This window comes from Callithrix jacchus, chromosome X (genome assembly GCF_049354715.1).
Source record: "Callithrix jacchus isolate 240 chromosome X, calJac240_pri, whole genome shotgun sequence".
Taxonomy (NCBI): domain Eukaryota; kingdom Metazoa; phylum Chordata; class Mammalia; order Primates; family Cebidae; genus Callithrix; species Callithrix jacchus.
Genome location: NC_133524.1, coordinates 100,769,203 through 100,787,113, shown reverse-complemented (window position 1 = coordinate 100,787,113; position 17,911 = coordinate 100,769,203). Strand labels below are relative to the sequence as shown.

At 45.0% G+C, this 17,911-nt stretch overlaps 2 protein-coding genes across 10 annotated transcripts; both read left to right on the top strand.

Annotated features, from left to right (window-relative positions):
- The first annotated feature begins 816 nt into the window (after positions 1-816).
- Positions 817-4,248, top strand: LOC144581099 (thymosin beta-15A-like). 6 transcript variants are annotated; one of them, XM_078363353.1, is made up of 4 exons: positions 817-986; positions 2,459-2,554; positions 2,794-2,898; positions 3,804-4,248. In XM_078363353.1, the coding sequence occupies exons 3-4, from the start codon at positions 2,799-2,801 to the stop codon at positions 3,839-3,841; spliced, it is 138 nt and encodes a 45-aa protein (XP_078219479.1). In that variant the 5' UTR covers positions 817-986; positions 2,459-2,554; positions 2,794-2,798; the 3' UTR covers positions 3,842-4,248. The 6 variants fall into 6 exon arrangements, with proteins under 6 accessions (XP_078219479.1, XP_078219480.1, XP_078219478.1 ...); XM_078363354.1 differs by having other exon boundaries at positions 817-1,050; XM_078363355.1 differs by lacking the exon at positions 817-986 and adding an exon at positions 1,243-1,406.
- On the top strand, positions 3,804-16,491 carry LOC100399922 (histone H2B type W-T). Of its 4 annotated transcripts, XR_013531643.1 has the most exons (8): positions 3,804-5,078; positions 6,802-6,970; positions 7,602-7,799; positions 8,535-8,656; positions 9,369-14,502; positions 14,899-14,957; positions 15,837-15,884; positions 16,170-16,491. XR_013531643.1 is itself a non-coding variant. In XM_078363351.1 (6 exons), the coding sequence occupies exons 4-5, from the start codon at positions 14,006-14,008 to the stop codon at positions 14,933-14,935; spliced, it is 534 nt and encodes a 177-aa protein (XP_078219477.1). In that variant the 5' UTR covers positions 3,804-5,078; positions 6,802-6,970; positions 7,602-7,799; positions 8,535-14,005; the 3' UTR covers positions 14,936-14,957; positions 16,170-16,491. The 4 variants fall into 4 exon arrangements, 1 of the variants encoding a protein (XP_078219477.1); XR_013531641.1 differs by having other exon boundaries at positions 8,535-14,502; XR_013531642.1 differs by having other exon boundaries at positions 6,802-7,799; positions 8,535-14,502.
- The last annotated feature ends 1,420 nt before the right edge of the window (positions 16,492-17,911 follow it).

Sequence of the window (17,911 nt, the reverse complement as noted above, 5' to 3'; positions counted from 1 at the left end):
GAGTGACATTTGATCTATATAGATGTATACCAACATACATGAGGTGCAAGCTAAAGACATAGTTGTACCTCCATCTTAATGCCCTAAGGTTCTGGGTGAGTATCTAGAAAATGATCTTGAACGTTTAGTCCTTTCAAATACCGGGTCCTCAATTTTGTCTTCCAACAGACACTGAGCGGTGCTGTTGTCAAAAAATTCCTCTCTATCACGGATTTATAACTTCAATCTATAGACATCTCCACAACTAGTGTGTCCTGTGGGCCAAAGTGCTAGGGATTGGGGATGTAAAGGTGAATAGCCTCAGTTGTTCTGTGGTAATTATAAACTGCTATTGTGTTCAGTGGCTGAGAAAGTTGCAAATGTGAATTTTACATTTCATAGGCGAGCACTGCTGTCACAGAAATGTCCAGTTATAGGGGCGAATGGTTCTGAAACACCCACTCTCACCATGAGAACCCCTACTCCACGACCTGGCCAAGGATTAGAGCAGAAAACACCGAGCCCCATACCCAACCTACTGTTAGGTTGTCATAGCATCCTTAGGCCCCTATGGCTATAAAAAGCCGAGAGAGCCTAAATACCGGTCATTCCGCTTGGACCTCGGTCAGGTGTTCTAAGCTCCCTGGGCAAGATGTGTCAGCTTATTGAAGAGGCCTCTGTTATTGTGAAGGAGTGAGTGTACTTGGGATGAAGGGAATGTGGACCCTCAGGACTAAAAGCAGTGGAAGAGGCCTGGGAGGTGGGGCCTGGGTGGGCGGGGTCTGCTCTGACGTCACGAAGCCCCTGATGGTCGAGGAGACCGTGGGCGCAGGCTCTGGAGGCCACAGCGGAAGAGCGGAAGGAGGTGAGCCCGGAAACCCTCGGCCAATGAGAGAGGGCTGAGGCGGGGCTGCTACCGGGGCTCTGCGCGGGAACGCTAACCTGGTCCGGAGCCAGCCTCGGTCTCAGCCCCGCGGACTACCTTTCCCGAGTCTTCAACCCTTCAGGTGAGGACGTGCGGCTTCGCGGAGCCAGAGGACCATGGGGACCGGAAGGCGTGGGGGTCGCGAGGTGGGGATGCCGCGCCTTCGGGAGCCAGAGCGGCCGGGGTTGGGGCTGGCGCTTCGCGTCTGCACCGCAGCCCGGCCCGGCGAGTCCGCCCGCGCCTTTGTCTTCCCCCCGGCGCCGCCCTCTGCGCGCGACGCCGAGCCCTCCCGGGGGGCCGGCCCCTGAAAATAAGGCCCCGGGAAGGGGAGGGGGGACGAACCCTTAAAGCGGCCGGTCCGCGGTAGCTGCGGCTCGGAGGCTTAGAGGATGCGGAGTTTGGGGGCCGCCAGGAATGGGCCCTCTGGGGCTGGGCCCTCGTTCCCTCTCCTCCCATGGCCGTTGGGCTGGGCGCCCGACAACGCTAATAGTTACTTGAAAAAGTATGCCAACTGCTCCTGACAGACTGGCCTCTGAGCCCGGCCCCGCTGTTATTTATTTGTTAGTTCCATTTCCCAGCGCCGAGCTTGGAGTCTGATCGCTCGGCAGAGTAGGGCCTTAGGGTAACCTCGACGGAATGGAGGCAGGTTCGGCACTTCTGGCTGCTTGGGGGCCTCTCCATTCTACCCCGGGCACTAGACGAAGTGTCTTACTCCCCCAGGGTGGGGCCGGGCTCGCGCACCCGAGCTCTGCCTTGCGATTTCCGGGATATCCTATTGTCTCTTCTGGACAGACTCCGGACGCTCACAGGGCACCAGGCATTCGGTCAGGTCCACAGTCACGCACCTCTGAGCCTCATCTCCTTGCATCTCTCTCTGCAGAGAAAAGATGGTGAAAGAAGACCCACTTATGTTTGGTTTATTCCATTTTGCTGTAGTCCTGGGTCTGATCCTAGTTAACTGTCCCTTTTGATAGCGTTTACAAACCGGTGCCACAAGGAGCTATGACACGTGTGTTGTAGTGTCTTAATGTACTGTCTTCTTTGGGGATTTAAAATAGAAATAAATTAGTACAACTTATGCCACTTTGTTGTGTGCTGCTCTCCATGTCCCAAGAAAAATGCCAAAACCCCAAAGTAATAGAAAGCGAAGATGCTCAAATAGTGCTATCTCCTGTTACAAAATCATTACCTGGTTAAAGCCAGACTTTTTTTTCCCTTCTATTCCTGTCTGGTCTTATGCTTCTATTACCTCCATTTTACCCTTGCTGTGATTTTAAGAGTAAGACCTATTGGCTCTGCGTTTCTAGAGCATCTTGGTTTCTGGGGCGTTCTGATCCAATGGCATTTACTGCCTATCAGAAATGGCTAATGCTGTGGAGTTTAAATTATACTAACAAAAATATGTCTTTTCTAAGATCTGTTGTTGTTTGTTCTGTTGAAAATGAGCAGGTAGAATACACATTGATAGGAAACGTGAAAATTTTTGCTTGTGACCCCTTAGTCCAAAGATAGTTCTGCCAGGTGAGTTTTCTTAAAAATCTTTTTTTCTGGCAGGGCGCAGTGGCTCACTCCTGTAATCCCAGCACTTTGGGAGGCCGAGACGGGCTGATCACGTCAGGCCAGGAGTTTGAGACCAGCCTGGCCAACATGGTGAGACCCCTGTCTCTACTAAAAATACAAAAATTAGCTGGGCATGGTGGTGCACGCTTGTTTGTAATCCCAGCTACTTGGGAGGCTGAGGCAGAGGAATTGCTTGAACCCAGGAGGCGGAGGTTGCAGCGAGCCGGTATTGTGCCACTACAGGCCAGTCGGGGCGAGAGAGTGAGACCCTGTCTCAAAAAGATAAAAGTAACAATTTTTTTTTTTTTTCTTTTCGGTCTATCTTCTAGTCAAGATGAGTGATAAACCAGACTTGTCGGAAGTGGAGAAGTTTGACAGGTCCAAACTGAAGAAAACTAATACTGAAGAAAAAAATACTCTTCCCTCAAAGGAAAGTAAGTCATGGGGGTTTCTAGTAGAAATAAACATTGGAGAAAGTTAACAGGTTCGGTAAATCTTCTAGTAAATTTTTGCCACAAAGTAAGCAATAATTAGAGCACCATGGTATTTAATGCAATGGGTAAAACTATCAAATAGTTTTCTTCTGGTTTGCACATGATGGGCCTAGTAGTGATGGGGCAATAAAAAACTAGTTTCTTGTTTGAAAATGATTAAAAACCACATTAAAACCAATCTTGCAATATTGGATGTAGCACTAAAAGACATTTAGATTTTGTCCACTTTGGGGTATTTGGTATTTTTCTACATTTAGAAATTTTAGTCCATAATATCATCCTTAAAGAACCCTGTAGAATCTGTAGTTTTGGCCTTCTATATATGATGACAAGATAAGGTGAGATAACAAATGTACTTCTGGGTATACTCAAATCTCTCAGATTCGAGAGATCGGTTCTGCCCTTTGGAGTTACAGCCTGATGGAGAAACTCTAAGCATATTCACAAAAGCTGAGAGGCCCCTTTTGTTATATCAGTTTTGTTTGAAAGTTGCAACATTAGTTAAAATTATCTGAAAGTGTACACTTTCCCGACTATATAGCGATAAATAAATCTGAAGAAAGTTCTCCGATTACTCCTCGGTCTTGAATAATCTGAAAAAAAAAATGGCAACAGCATTTGGAAAAACAAATCTTACAGTTGATGTAGTTTCTAATTGGTAGTTCAGGTGGTTAGTGTGCACATACATGCATGCACACACCACACTGTGAGTTTCGTGGTTAATGCCTTGGCATTCCAAATTTAAAGCATGTATGGCAGCCTTCAGTGACTTACAAAGAGTTCTTTTGGAAGAAGCTGAACTTAGGAAAAGACTTTTGTAATTTTTTGTTTCTTTTCCCCCCTAGCTATCCAGCAGGAGAAAGACTGTGTCCGAACATCATAAAATGGGGATCTCCTCTCAAGAGCAGATTTCAACATTTCCTGACGGTCTTGGTTTTAGGCTTGTTTTTTTGGTAAACCTATGTGTTTGTAGAGATTCCAGGCATCTTCTGATTTCTTCTCACCTATATTTCCTGGCTAAGAGGTCTGGGGTAGTGAATGTTTCCTTAAGTTCCTTTCTAAACTTCCCATTGGTATGTAAATTCCAAATGGCAGATGCCGTCAATAATCTTGCCATTGATGACAGTTGTATGTGTAGTCCTTCCACCTCATACAGGATAAGCCAATTTTAACCTTCTACAATGGGTGCCTCAGTTGTTTCATAGTCTTCATGAAGTTGCATCCTTTGGCAGCATCTTACAGTTTATTTTCACCTCCGATGTAGCAATAAAATAATAAATATGATCATTATCCTGTGACTCTTGTAGTTCATTCCCGGTAGTATTCTAAGGAATGAAAAGTACATAAGGCTACCTTTTCAGCCAAACAAAATGGTTGAAGGAAAATTGTTAGCAGATTATTCATGGGGGGAAATAATCAATTCTGTCCAGGCCCAGTGAGTCCTGACCTGGGGATGCTAGGTGCTCTTTCTTTAGAGTTGGAACCACAGAGTTACAGAACCTTGGGAGAGAAGGTCATGTGGACTAACCTCCGTATCTCAGAACAAAGAAATGAAGACACAGGGTCTCATGTGATCTGTTCAAGCTGAATAAGGGCTGGAGTTCAAGCTGGGGGCTCTCTTGCCTTCTGGAACCTTTTTCAGCTTAATGGGAGTTAATATCCAAGACTGAAGTTGGATGGAGAAAGGGACAGGAGGCACTTGCTAACAAGCACCATATTAAGCACATCACATTTTCTAGTGACCTGTAACACTGAACTTCTGATACAGTTTTTCTACTGAACAGAATTTGCTGTTTTATGAAGTAAACGTTTCTGCTATTCACGGTGAGCAAAAATGCTATGAACTGAACTTTGTCACCTGTGACCACCTGATTCATGTTTTGAAGCCCTAATCCCTAGTGTGATTGTATCTGGAGATAGGTTGTTTCAGAAGTAATTTAGGTTATGAAGTGATAACAGTTAGGTCTCAATCCAACAGGACTGTGGCTTTATAAGAAGAGACAGACCAGTCTCCAACATGTGAGGACACAGAAAGGTGGCTGTCTATGTGCCAAGAAGGGAGCCCTCACCAGAACCTGACCTTGCTGGACGTCAACTTGAGATTTCTAGAATCTAGAATTGTGAGCAAGTACATTTCTGTTAAGTCACTTAGTCTATGCTAATACAATAAGGAATATGTATAAATGCATGCATTTCAATTCCTCCCTTTAAACAATACTTTTATCCCTTTTTAAAAATTATTATTTTATTTTTATGGGACAGGGTTTTGCTCTGTCGCCCAGGTTGGAGTGCAGTGGTGCAATCACAGCTCACTGCAGCCTTGACCTCCTGGGCTCAAGCAATCCTCCCACCTCAGCCTCCCTAGTACCTGGGACAACAGGCACCTTCCACCACACCCAGCTAATCTTTTTGATTATTAGTAGAGGTGAGGTCTCGCTATGCCCAGGCTGGTCTTGAACTCCTGGGCTGAAGCAATCTGCCTGCCTCAGCCTCCCAAAGTGCTGGGATGATAGGCATGAGCCACCATGCCCAACCTACTTTAATCACGTGTATAAAAATGAATCACCTATAATCCCACCAAATAGAAGTATTAGGCATCCAGAATTGTGATCTATTAATGTACATATCTTCCTACAAAGATAGATTATACCTATTTGCAACCTCAAGTATTATCTTACCTCCCCCTTTCTAAGGGCTCACATTCTTAAATAATCACTTGGGTTACATGAAGTGGGAGCTGTTTTCTCTGCTATAGCTTAAAGTTTTCAAAAGCAAAACAGTAGGTGGGTCAACTTGGATCAACTGCCAATGAGGTGACACAGTCACAGGGCTTAGTGTAGCCAGAGGATTTGAGCCTTGAGGGTAACCATGTTAGTCACCAATACCTTAGCTCCTGCCTGAGGCTATTGTCCAGCAGAGTGGCTCAGCCCCTTGCAGTGATACGCTGCTTACATTGTGCCCAAACCTGCCTCCCTGTAATTTCTATCCAATAGTCCTGGGATTGTGTGCTGGAGACCTAGAGAGGGTAGTTAATCCATCCTCTAGAATTTGAAGTCAGCTGTTGTGTGCTGCCCCTATACTTCCAAGTCTTCTGCAGCTGACTCTTCTAAGATCCTTCAGACCCAAATTTCATAGATGGGAAACCATCCTGGTTGCAGATATGCTCAGATTTGCTCATTATCAGATCTCTGAATCCTGATAATGATCCTGTCATCCAACACATTTGCTCCCCTTTCTGTGTTGTCATTTGCACATTTGATAAAGATGGTATCCATCTATGATAGATTCAGCAACTTCTTCATTTGCAAACTAGTGCAGCTCAAAGGAAAGCATGAAGGTTGTCGGGTGACCTGGGGTTGAACAATAACTCATAGTCGGTTGCATCTGGTAGTTGTCCGTTTCATTAAAGACTTGGTATGCACCCTGTCAGTGTTAAACTGAGTTGGAGCAGATGAGAAGTGCATGGTAGGAGGTGAAAGACATGTAATTACTAACTGATATTCCTACAGAAACGAGATGGGAAAAACGGCAGTTGCTCATCCGCAGTAGTTTTGCCCCATGCTTCTCAATTACTTAATGTTGGGGTGCTCTTCTAGTCACTGAGTTTCCTTGTCTTTTCAATCAGGGTTAGACTTTTTTTTCCAAATGAGCAAAGATTGAGATTTAGGTCCCTGAATTCATCTATTATCTACAAAACTGGCAGTACTAGGGCTTTGTTGTAGCAGTTGCATTTATAGGGGAAGTAAAAGTCTAAAGTTAAATGATTGTCTTCCTTTATGCATCTACATCCTTTGAAAATCACTTGTCAACGGCTTTACACCTTTATTCTGTCCGTGTACACAGGCAGATACGACCTTAATTACTAAGAACAGAAAAGGATGAAATGTCGGAAAGAAAACATGCTGAAAGTGAAAAGAGGAAAAGCAGCCAAATAAAATTTCATGCCTGATTCATCTTTACAAAGGATAAAAATGTCTCATTCAGTATCATGGCTTAAAATTCCCATGAAACGGTACGGGCCAGTGAGTTTTAAAAACATTCTTAGAGTTTAATCAATGCATGTTCATACCTAATAAGAATATCTTGGCTTTGGCATCTTAAATGTGTAGAAATATGTTTGATTATTACCTTGATAATATTCTACCTATTTGAACTTGAGCAAGTGTCACTTGCTCAAGAGATGTTCTGAAAGGTAGTTGAAGTGTTCCCTGTAAAGCACTTAGAACAATGCCTGGCACAATCACCGTTCACTCGTGTGACTCTTTATTACTACAGCAACCCCTGGTTTAATTGACATTAACCAATATGAGTGTCAGCTATATAGGTGGTAATGAAAGGGAGTGAAATAAACTGGCAAGGTCAGAAGTGGGGTAAGTTCATTCAATCTTCCGCTTAATATGTGCCACGTGGACTCTACCAATGTTTAAGGGATTGTGATTTTCAGTAATCAAAATTGTACTTAAGTCCTTGACTTTGCCATTGAACTGAATATGTTTTTGTCCACAGTCATATCAAATGGTGAAGAGACATCACTAAAGAGCCAGGAAAAAATACTGACATTACTGGGTAGCCACTAATTAAAGGCAAAGGTATAGATTAATGGTATCATGAACATGTCTGAGATATAACTGGATATTTTACAGATGTAAACACCACTCCGGTCTCTGCAGCAGCGTTTTGGTGCAGAAAGCTTGTATTAGGGATTTCCAGAGAAATAAAACCAAGAGAACGTTCATCCATCTATCTGTCGAGAGAGATTTATTTTAAGAAACTGATTCATGTGATTATGGAGGCCGGCAAGTCCTAAGTCTGCAGGATGGGCCGGCAGCCTGGAGTCTCAGGTACAAGCTGACGTTACACTTTAAGTCTAAAGTCCATGAGGTCGAAGACCCGTGGGACAAACGATGTTGCAGTTCAAGTGTGAAGGCTGTCTGCTGCAGAATTTACTCTTGCTTGGGGGAAGTCGGTCTTTTTGTTCCGTTCAGGCTGTTATGGAGGGCAGTCTCTCTTACTCAGATCCCTTGATTTAAATGTTAATGTTACCCAAAAACACCTTCACAGAAACATTCAGAATAAAATTTGACCACAAACCCAACCAAGTCGGGTTATATCAATCTATGAAGTCAGGTTACCTAAATCTCTGTCCTTGCTTATTTGGGTAAAAAATCTCCCCCTGGTTGGGAAGACTAGACAAGACATAAAATTGGCCACCACAGAGCTAAATGTGGATCATCAGGTAATGACTGTAGAACCCTAACCTGAAAAGTTTTGCCACTTCCTGCTTCCCACTGTTTCTCTCACCAGTTTGCAACAAGGTAAACATATGCTCCCCAACTTACAATGGAGTTAAGTCCAGTTAAGCCTATCATAAAGTCAAATAATTTTAAGTCGAACCATCCCGAGTTGGAGTCCGTCTGTATTGGACACAGTTGTACAACACGGAATGGCTTTGCATATGCTTCAGACAGCTATTGCAACATAGAATTGAGCACAGGAATCGTCGAATTTGCTAACTGCTGCTTGAAAAAGCTCCCGTGTTTGCATGAGAAAATCATGTTCCTTGTATACCTTTGCAGGAAGGCTAACTTGATGCTTTTGCCTTTACACCTCTGAATTGATCACATTGCCTTCGGGGAAAGATCAAGCTATGAAAAGCCTTGCTGTGAAGGGGAGGATCCCCTCAGACTGTCTACCCTAGGTATCCACGCCTTGAAGGTGCCACCACTACAACATGAGAGAGGATGGCAGAGGACAATGTTCAAGTACTTGGGTTCTGGACTCAGACTGGTGTGGATTTGAATCCTTGCTTTTCCATTTATCAGCTGTGTTATCACTGGACACATTACTTAGTTACCCTGTGTGTTGTCTGCAAAAAATTGAGGCTGAGATGTCTACACTATAGAGGGTTACTGGGGGGAGTCAATGTGACAAGCAGACCATGGAGGAAACACAATCAAACATTCTCGTGGGTTTTCCACTGAGACTCAGACAGCTTTGTAGAGAAAGAATTTTTTTTAAAGTGCAGTACAGGAAAGGGGACTGTACCCAAGAGATCCAGAAGGACTGTGTGGACTAGCCACACAAATTCAGCAATTATCTCATAGTTTGTCAGGGGCCAGTGTCTTATCTAACAGAGGTTTATTCATTTATATGTTCATTCAACAAATACCTGAGCGCTACGACACTCACAACTTCCTGCATGATCTAGTTACCCTGGGAGGTACAGAGTCTTAAATTTGGACATGTTTCAGAATGAAAGCAATGCTATTAAGAATTACTCAGGGACAACAGGTGAAATCAGGACAAATGGTCACTATGCTGGGGAAAATGGCTGGGATTAGGAGAAATAGTAAACAGTCACTTTTTAAAGCTTTTTCTTTGTGCCCCCACTCACTTCCCCCTTACTCCAGAGTGACAGTCTATGATGAAAGAGGAAGAGCATTATATTGGGTCAAGAATCAGGACCAATCACAGTGTGGAGAAAGCCTTGTACTGAAGTAAGTGTTTTCATTGACCCAAATTACCATAGTGGGTTAATTTTGTCAGATACATGTGCTTGAAAGTGAAAAAAAAACCCCACAACAATCAAATTGAAAAAAGAAAAAGGGAGAGATTCATCCTAGCTTTCTTAATTGGTCACTATCATTTTCCTTAACTTGTGAACAAACGTGAATCTAAAAGAGCCAGTCTTTCAAGAAGGATCCCAGTGGCTGAGCCTAAATTTAAAATACAGCCAAGCTGCCATGTGCTGACTGGAGCTCACAGATGTACTATGAATCTCCCAAAAATCCACAGCACTATCTAACTTTGGAACTCTCAGAGCTCACCTGAATCAACCAACCAACCAACCAACCAACCAGAGCTCATCTGCCCCTGCCAATGAGGGCTCAGTTGTACTGGCCAATCAGAGCTCAACTGAGTCAACCAATCAGACCTAAGTCTGAATCCTGTATTTGCATAAATGGACTGTACTGGGAACTTGGATGGGAAGTTTCTCTATGAAAGCCATATCGTCTTTTTGTTCTCTGGAATTGCACCTTTGCTTCACACTGAAGCCTCTACCTCCCTGGTTTTTCACACCCTTCGCAGGAATAGTGTCTTACCTCCAGATTCCTTTTCAGAGAACCTTTCTTCACAGTATGATGCAAGAGGCAGGACACGTGCTTACTCACAGCTTTGGATTCACATCCTGAAATCACCACAATTACAATAAGGCAAAAAATCAAACAAAGAAATATAAAGTAGACAAAAAGCACAAACTAATTTTCTCCTCAATTTGCAAGCCTGAACAGCTAGGAGGGCACTTAATGGATCAGGTCAGGTCACCTGCTCCCATCTTGAGCCAATGGCTGAGGCCCAGGGCTGAAGATACATTCCTTGAGCCAGCAGAGAGTGGGGTTTGGGTGCTCTCATTGGATGCTTTCACCCTAAGTGATGCATACTCACAGGACATTAGGCTCTGCGTTGAAAAAGATTGTAGAATGGGAAATATTAGAATTAGACAAATGTGAACGCGTTAGAGTACTTACTTCAGTTTCTAGGAAGCTTGAAAAAGATGTGTTCAATGAATTTCTGATTTAGCAATTTCTGCGCTGTGGGTTTCTGTTATGTATTTAAATGAATTCTATAACAGACGCCATGATGAGAAAAGAGTGTATGAGGTCTCCTTGTTCCATTAGTAAAGTTTGTCTCTGTTTGGTGTTTTTAAATGGTTATTTATTGCAGTAAACATTTTCCCTTATGTGTGTGTGTGTGTATCGTGATTTAATTAACAGTATTTAAGGTACAATTTTTGTAACCACGTTTATAAATGAGCTGCTCAGATTTTTCTTTTTTTAGTATGCATCCTGAAATGGGAATCAACAGCATGTTACTTTATATTTTCTTGAAATAAATTTTGTCTGCCGGGCACTTTAGCTCATATGCCCGTAATCCCAGCACCTTGGGAGGCCTAGGCAGGAGGATCGTGTGATTCTAGAGTTTGGAACCCTGCTGGAGAAACTAAAGAAAACCCGGTCTTTCAAAAAATAAAAAATTAAAACGTTAGCCGGACGTGGTGGCACGTGCCTCTACTCCAGGCTACTCGGCAGGCTGAGGTGGGAGCATCACTTGAACCCGGGAGACACAGATTGCAAGTGAGCTGAGATCATGCCACTGCACTCCAGTCTGGGTGACAGAGCAAGATTCTGTTAAAAAAATTTTTTTTTTCTCTGTAAACCGGGAACAATCTTATTAGGAATAAGTGACCTGATCTTAAAAGTCTGAGAGGAAGCAGCATTGGAATTTCGGATGGTACCTTCCTGGTGATCTCCATGTCTTCAATTCTTCTTAATCGTTAAATCCTCGTTTGGTTCACTTTCTGGGATTTATGTTTTGCATTCATGTATTTAAGAAATGTTTCTGAATGTATTATCATATATTCTTGAAGGGTATTTAACTTATTTCCGATTTCATAGATTGAATTTTTCTCCATAAGAAGGTTTCTTAGAGAACTGGGCTAGTGTTTTTTTTTCACCCAACATCGCTTATTCACCAACAGTAACATTCAGAGTCTTTTGGGGATCAAAATACTGTTCAGAAAAGAGATTTAAATTTCATACACATTTAAGGATTGGAAATGCTTTTACAAGCATCTCCACTGTTGTTTGTGTTGTCTGCTTGGAGACTGTGCTTTGGCCATTGTTCCTTATCCACATTCACTGAAGGTGTTGATCGCAACTGAACACAGGAGCCAGACCGTCAGGCCCTTTTATGCCCAGGAGCCCTCGGCAGCCATGTTAGGGAGTTCCTGCTCAAACCAGGCTGGCTTAGCCCAGGATAGCAGTACATTCTGAGATGCACCCGTCTCAGAATGGTCCACACGTGGCCACAGTCATTCCTCCCGCATAATGGACTTGGGCTCAGGAGGTCAAGCTCTTTCCAAGGAGCGTGAGCTGAAATTGCTAACCTTTGGGAGTTTTCAGTGACCCCTTTGGAAATGCTCACAGCGCGGCATAGATCAGCTGAGGATGGCTGATGTGCCCTGTGGGCCATCTATCTGTGTAACTTTGAGGTAGGCCACAGGGGCCACTTAGGCCGGCAGACACCCACTGTGATTGGTTGACATGATGCCAAGCAACGGGATCATCCAATCACCCTCAAGGCAGTGAGGTTTGCTGACAGGCTCTTTGGGAAACACTTCTTCGAACCAGATGTCGAGTTGGCCTGTGACATAGAACCACGCGGCCACTCCAAAATGCCCCGCCCCCAACCTTCCCAGGTGCCCAATTGTCATCGTCTGTTCTTGCCATCTAGCTGTCGTTGCCTCCGCCATGGCTGAGCCTTCCTCTAAGCCAACCTCTGAGGAAGACCAGAGCACCCAGGAACCCACAGAGGCCAGCCTCTCGACGGCCCAGAGGCAGGAGAAGCGAGGGCACCGAGGGTCCCGGAGGCGCCATGCCAACCGCGGCGGGGACAGCTTCCGGGACAGCGTCATTTTAAAACAAAAAACTCATGGTGATTTACTGATATGAATTCAGAGATTGTTGTGTACAAGTTTCTTCTGCCTTGTACCAAACTAAGAGAAGGATTGGCTTGCTAAGAGTTCAAGCAGATTTATAAAATTATCGTTTGTAGAGGGGACTGTTCAGAAATCCTTTACTAGGCTTCTGTCTTGGAGCTTACCACATAGGATGTTATCTAATAGCAAACATGAGGCTTTCTGTCCTTCTAAATCGTGAACCGATTTATCAGGAGTAGAACAAGTAGTCTGTTAAAGATACACCTGCCAGCCTGACCTTTGAAATGACAGTTCATTCATGACCTTTATTTCTTCAGTTTTTCTTAATAAGCTTTTGTTGTTTTTTCCTGCAACTGACTTTTACTTAAATTCATTTAAGGCATGTCTTCGCATATATTATCACAGGCTATCTTCCTTTTCTGAGACAGAGTCTCGCTCTATCGCCAGGCACTAGGCTGGAGTATAGTGGCGTGATCTTGGCTGAGTACAACCTCTGCCCCCCGGGTTCAAGCGATTCTCCTGCCTCAGCCTCCCGCGTGGCTGGGACTACAGAGGTGCGCCACCAGGCCCAGCTAATTTTTCTTTTGTATTTTAGTAGAGGTGGGGTTTCCCTATGTTGGCCAGGATGGTCTCCATCTCTTGACCTCGTGAGCTGCCTGCCTCGGCCTCCCAAAGTGCTGGGATTACAGGCGTGAGCCATGAAAGCTATCTTTCTAAATTGAACGTGGTTTTCATTTTTGGAATCTATTTCTCTTCCTCAGGGAGTTCCGAGGAGATTTAAGGTGATATTTCATATCGAATATCTCTTAAACTCATTAGCCATTTCCAGCTTCTGAGTTGTGATTTGTGGTTGCTGTTTCGTTTTCCTGTTTTTATTTTCTTCTTTTTTTTGGGGGGTGGGGTTTAAACCTGGTCAATGTTGAGTGTGGTTATATGTTTTAAATGAAAGCACCTTTCCGTTTCTATTCTCGGCTTGGAGGCTGTGGTATGGCCATTCCTCGTTCTCCTGATTCACTGAAGATGGTGATCAGAACTGAAGACAGCAGCCAGACCGCCAGGTCCTTTTCTGCCCAGGAGCCCTTGGCAGCCGTATCGGGGAGTTCCTGCTAAAGCCGGGGTGGCTTAGCCAGGGATAACAGTAGATTCTGAGATGGGTGAGAACCGGTCCACACGTGGACACGGTCGTTCCTCTGGCATCCGCATAATGGCCTTGGGCTCAGGAGGTCTGTCTCTCTTCATGGAGCATGAGCTGAAATTGCTGAGCTTTGGGAGTTTTCAGTGACACCCTTCAAAGTGCGCAGGGTGTGTCATGTATCAGCTGAGGAGGGCTGATGCGCTTTTTCCCGGTGAGGCATCTGTGTAAGTGCCTCCGACGTAGGCCACAGGGGGCGCCTAGGCCGGCAGACGCACGCTGTGATTGGTTGACAAGATGCCAAGCAACGGAACCATCCAGTCACCTTCGATGCAGGGAGGTTTGCTGACAGGGTCCCTGTGTGACTTCATCCACTTGATCCAATCAGATGTCAAGTTGGCCCGTGACGTGGAGCCATGCTGCGTACCCAAGCGTCCCCGCTTCACAATCGCCATTGTCTGTCCCCGGCGACAACCGCCATTGCCTCTTCTTGCCATCTAATGGCCGCTGCCTCCGCCATGGCTAGAACTTCCTCTGGGGAACAAGTGATCACCCAGGAGCCCAAAGAGGCCAACTCCACAACGGCCCAGAAGAAGAGCAAGCAGAGGAAGCGAGGGCGCCGAGGGCCCCGCAGGTGCCACGCCAACTGCCGCGGGGACAGCTTCGCCACCTATTTCCGCCTGGTGCTGAAGCAGGTTCACCAGGGCCTCAGCCTTTCCCGGGAGGCCGTGAGTGTCATGGATTCTATGGTTCACGACATACTTGACCGCATCGGCTCCGAGGCTGGTTGCCTGGCCCACTCCGTCAAGCACGTGACCATCACCGCCTGGGAGATCCAGATCGCCGTGCGCCTGCTGCTGCCGGGGGACATGGGCAGGCTGGCCGAGTCCGAGGGCACGAAGGCTGTTCTCAGGTACACCAGGAGCAAGTGAGCTACCTCAGGAGCCCGTGAGCACCACCGAAAGACCAGTGGCTCCCCAAGGGGGGGGGACCCCAGCGGAGGTTGGGGTGGGTGGCGTTCTTTCGATTTCGGGTCGCGGGGGAGAGCATGTGCCATGTGGCGTCCTGCGATTTTTCAAGCATTTCTCCCTCGGTACTAGACACTGTCAACTCCAATATATCTGTAGTGCCATTCGCTCTAAGGAAAAGTAGTGGGTTTTTCCTCGATCCTGCTTCATTTCCTCAGTTTCCTAAATGGTCGTTTTTATTAGTTTTCTTTCTAGGTTATCTTTATGGTGATGTTATCAATGTACTGATCTTTACCCTTTTCACTCTCGTTCTCCTGCGACTGGATGGCGGAATATTCCAGAACTTCAGTATATGCCCTACAGCAACAGAAAAAGTGAATACGCTGACAGAAGAACCAAGGTAACCCTCCTAAACGTTTTCAACATTTCTCCCAACACGAATCCAAGTAAATAAGCAAATGAGGCCCAGTTACACCGTACATATAGCTAAATAAAACTTTCAAGAATCCACTCATTTTCCCGCTGCCTTGACTCTGACATCGCTATTGCAGTTCATTCTTTTTTTTTTTTTTTTCCCTGACAATAATCTTTTCATTTCTTTTTAAACAGAAACCTCCGTTAGTTCCAGGTTTGTGTCAGTGGGCTTAGGGAGAGTCCACGCAAACAGCTGATGCCCTAGTATCCAGTGGTGCAGGCAGTGAGCAACAGTCAGTGTCCCAATGTGTGGGGCGTGACTGAGGCTGTATCCACAACCGCTTTCCTGTGATATTCACTCTGGTGTTTCAAGGGACAGTGCTGTGATTCTTTACCTGACGTTTTAGTTTTCAGTGTTTGTAACCACGGTGATTTAAGGATATGAATCCAAAGCTAGGGGTATTCTATGTTCCTTGCCCCTGGCATCAAGTTATGCAGAGCTTGGTCAGCCTTTAGGAGGAGTAAGATGACACTTATTTCCTCCAGAGATTTGCTTATTCATGTTAATGTTAGTATAGGCTGCTTTTCATTGTGCTTTCTTCTGGGTCCCAGGTCTTTGTATATTTAGCATTTTCTTCTATAAGTGTATTGCAGAATTTCAGAGCAGCTGGTGGCTTTCTCTTTGCTTTTCATTTAAATAGATTTCCAGCAGTCCGAGCATGTGGACAAGAAAACCTACGCTGGGATTGCCACCCATAGGAATTTATTATTTTGTGCCTTGAAGCTCAGTCTGTGGTCATTTCTGTTAAATGATTCCCACAAAGTTTGAAACATCTCATAAACAACCCTTCTCGTTTATATGCAGAAACCTGTCAAGGATGGTACACTCAGCCAAACCATGAAAGAAAAGCTGGTAAATCACAAGAATCAAAATTTTCTTGGGCCCCTCAGAAGTGGGAAATAACCACCCCAGGGGGACCCAACACACAGCCACATAGATTATTCTACCTTTGAGGGGAGGACCGCTTGGTCAAGATGGAAATGAGCGCAGAGCAGGATAGAAGCCAGAGCTTCCCTGAGTAAGTGCAGACGGGTACGGGTAGAAGGTCACCTCCAGAGCTCCACTTGGGATCCAAAGAGAAAGGATGTAGAATCAAGAAGTCCTCTCACCGGGATTGGTTGTTTTCTGTTTTTCCAGACTGTTGGAAACATGTTATGAAAATAGTTGAAGAAAAATGCTCACCTCGCCAGGAGACCAAGAAACACCACCACGAAATCTGCTGCAATGAAATCCCTCTGCAGGAGGCCGACAAGTGTTCCTACCTGTCCACACAACAATCTGAAAACCAAAGATGCTTTGCAGATCCCTGTTGTTTTCCAGAGACAGAGCTGTGTACCTGATCCAAAACACCACACCCCACTCAGTCAATGAATTCTCATTATGCTCCTTGTTTTGCTTTAAAGTGCCAACTTTTCTGTCAAGTAGGACATAGAAATAAATTTCGAAAGTTATCCTTGCATATCTACTGAGTAATTTGATACGTCTTTTTCAGAAACCAATCCACTGGGATATTTCACCGTGGAGTGTGTGTTTTGTATCTGCAAATTCAGAAATCAAAGAGGAGCATTAGTAACACAGGGCCCACGATGAACTCTGGTCGGGCTGTGGAGAGTGGAGAGTGGGAGTTCAAGGGGACTGATGCCGACGAATTATAGGAAGAAAGAGCAAAAGGGTAGTTTGATGGGATGATGGGAAGAGGAGGTTCACGCCTTTGGTACAGCATTTCGGTGGGTGATTGAGAAGCAGGGGAACCTAGTGGGCAATCCTGATGTCTTGCTGTGGCTTACTGAAAACACAAAGTAAGGAAAATGTCTTTACTGCTTCAATAACCAATGAGAAATACCGATGTAGGAAAAATAGTAGGAATAAGAGCAATAGAGTCCAATCAGTCTTTCTGTCAGCATTCCCTGTACCATGGAGTTCATTTCAAAAGAGAAGCAGCGACCCAAACACTGCACAGAAAAAACTACAAAAGTGTAAGGATCAATTCCTATTCTAGGCTCCCTAGAATTGGAATCTCACTTGTTTAGATTTCTCTGATTCTGCTCTTCTTCAGGCTAGAATCTTTTGTTTTTGAAAACCTTCATGACTGGCCTCTGCGCATCATGGGATGATGGAATGTTGTCTGATGGAGCAGCAGAAGCTCCACTCGGATCCCTTTCAGCCAGTGAGGCACCTGCAGCCCAGGAGCCACAGCCCAAGGTGTGATCAGGTGTCCTGGTCTGAACTAGTAAGAGTGAGTTGTCCAGGGATGTTCAGTTGGAGTTGAAGGGGAAACCTGTGGTTGGATGGTTGTGCGTCGTTGGTTCTTCGATTGGATGTATGCTTTTAATGCCGTTGATGGAGATGTTCTATTAGTTTTCTAGGGCCGATGCAAAAACATTCCAGAGACTGGCTGACTTAAACGCTATTTATTTTCTTGTTTCTTAAAGTTATACTTGTAGTTCTGGGGTGCGTGTGCAGAATGTGCAGATTTCTTACATAGTTATACATGTGCCATGGTGGTGGCTGCATCCATCACCCCGTCCTCTACATTAGGTCTTTCTCCTAAGGCTCTCCCTTCCCTAGCCCCCCAGCCCCCCAGCCCCCGACAGGCACCGGTGTGTGATATTCCTCTCCCTGTGTCCGAGGAACACTATTTATTTTTTATCTCACAGTTCTGGATACCAATTGTCACATTTTTGTAAGGAGACGAATCCCATTGGTTAGGTCTACTCTCATAACTTCACTTTAGCCAGATGACCTGTGTAGAGACTCTCTTTAAATAAGGTCACATTCTAAAACGCTGGGAGCCAGGACGTCTACATGTGAAGTTTGCGGGGACAAAACTCCATCCGTAATGGTGCTTCTTCTGCGTCCACTCCTCCACAGCACAAATT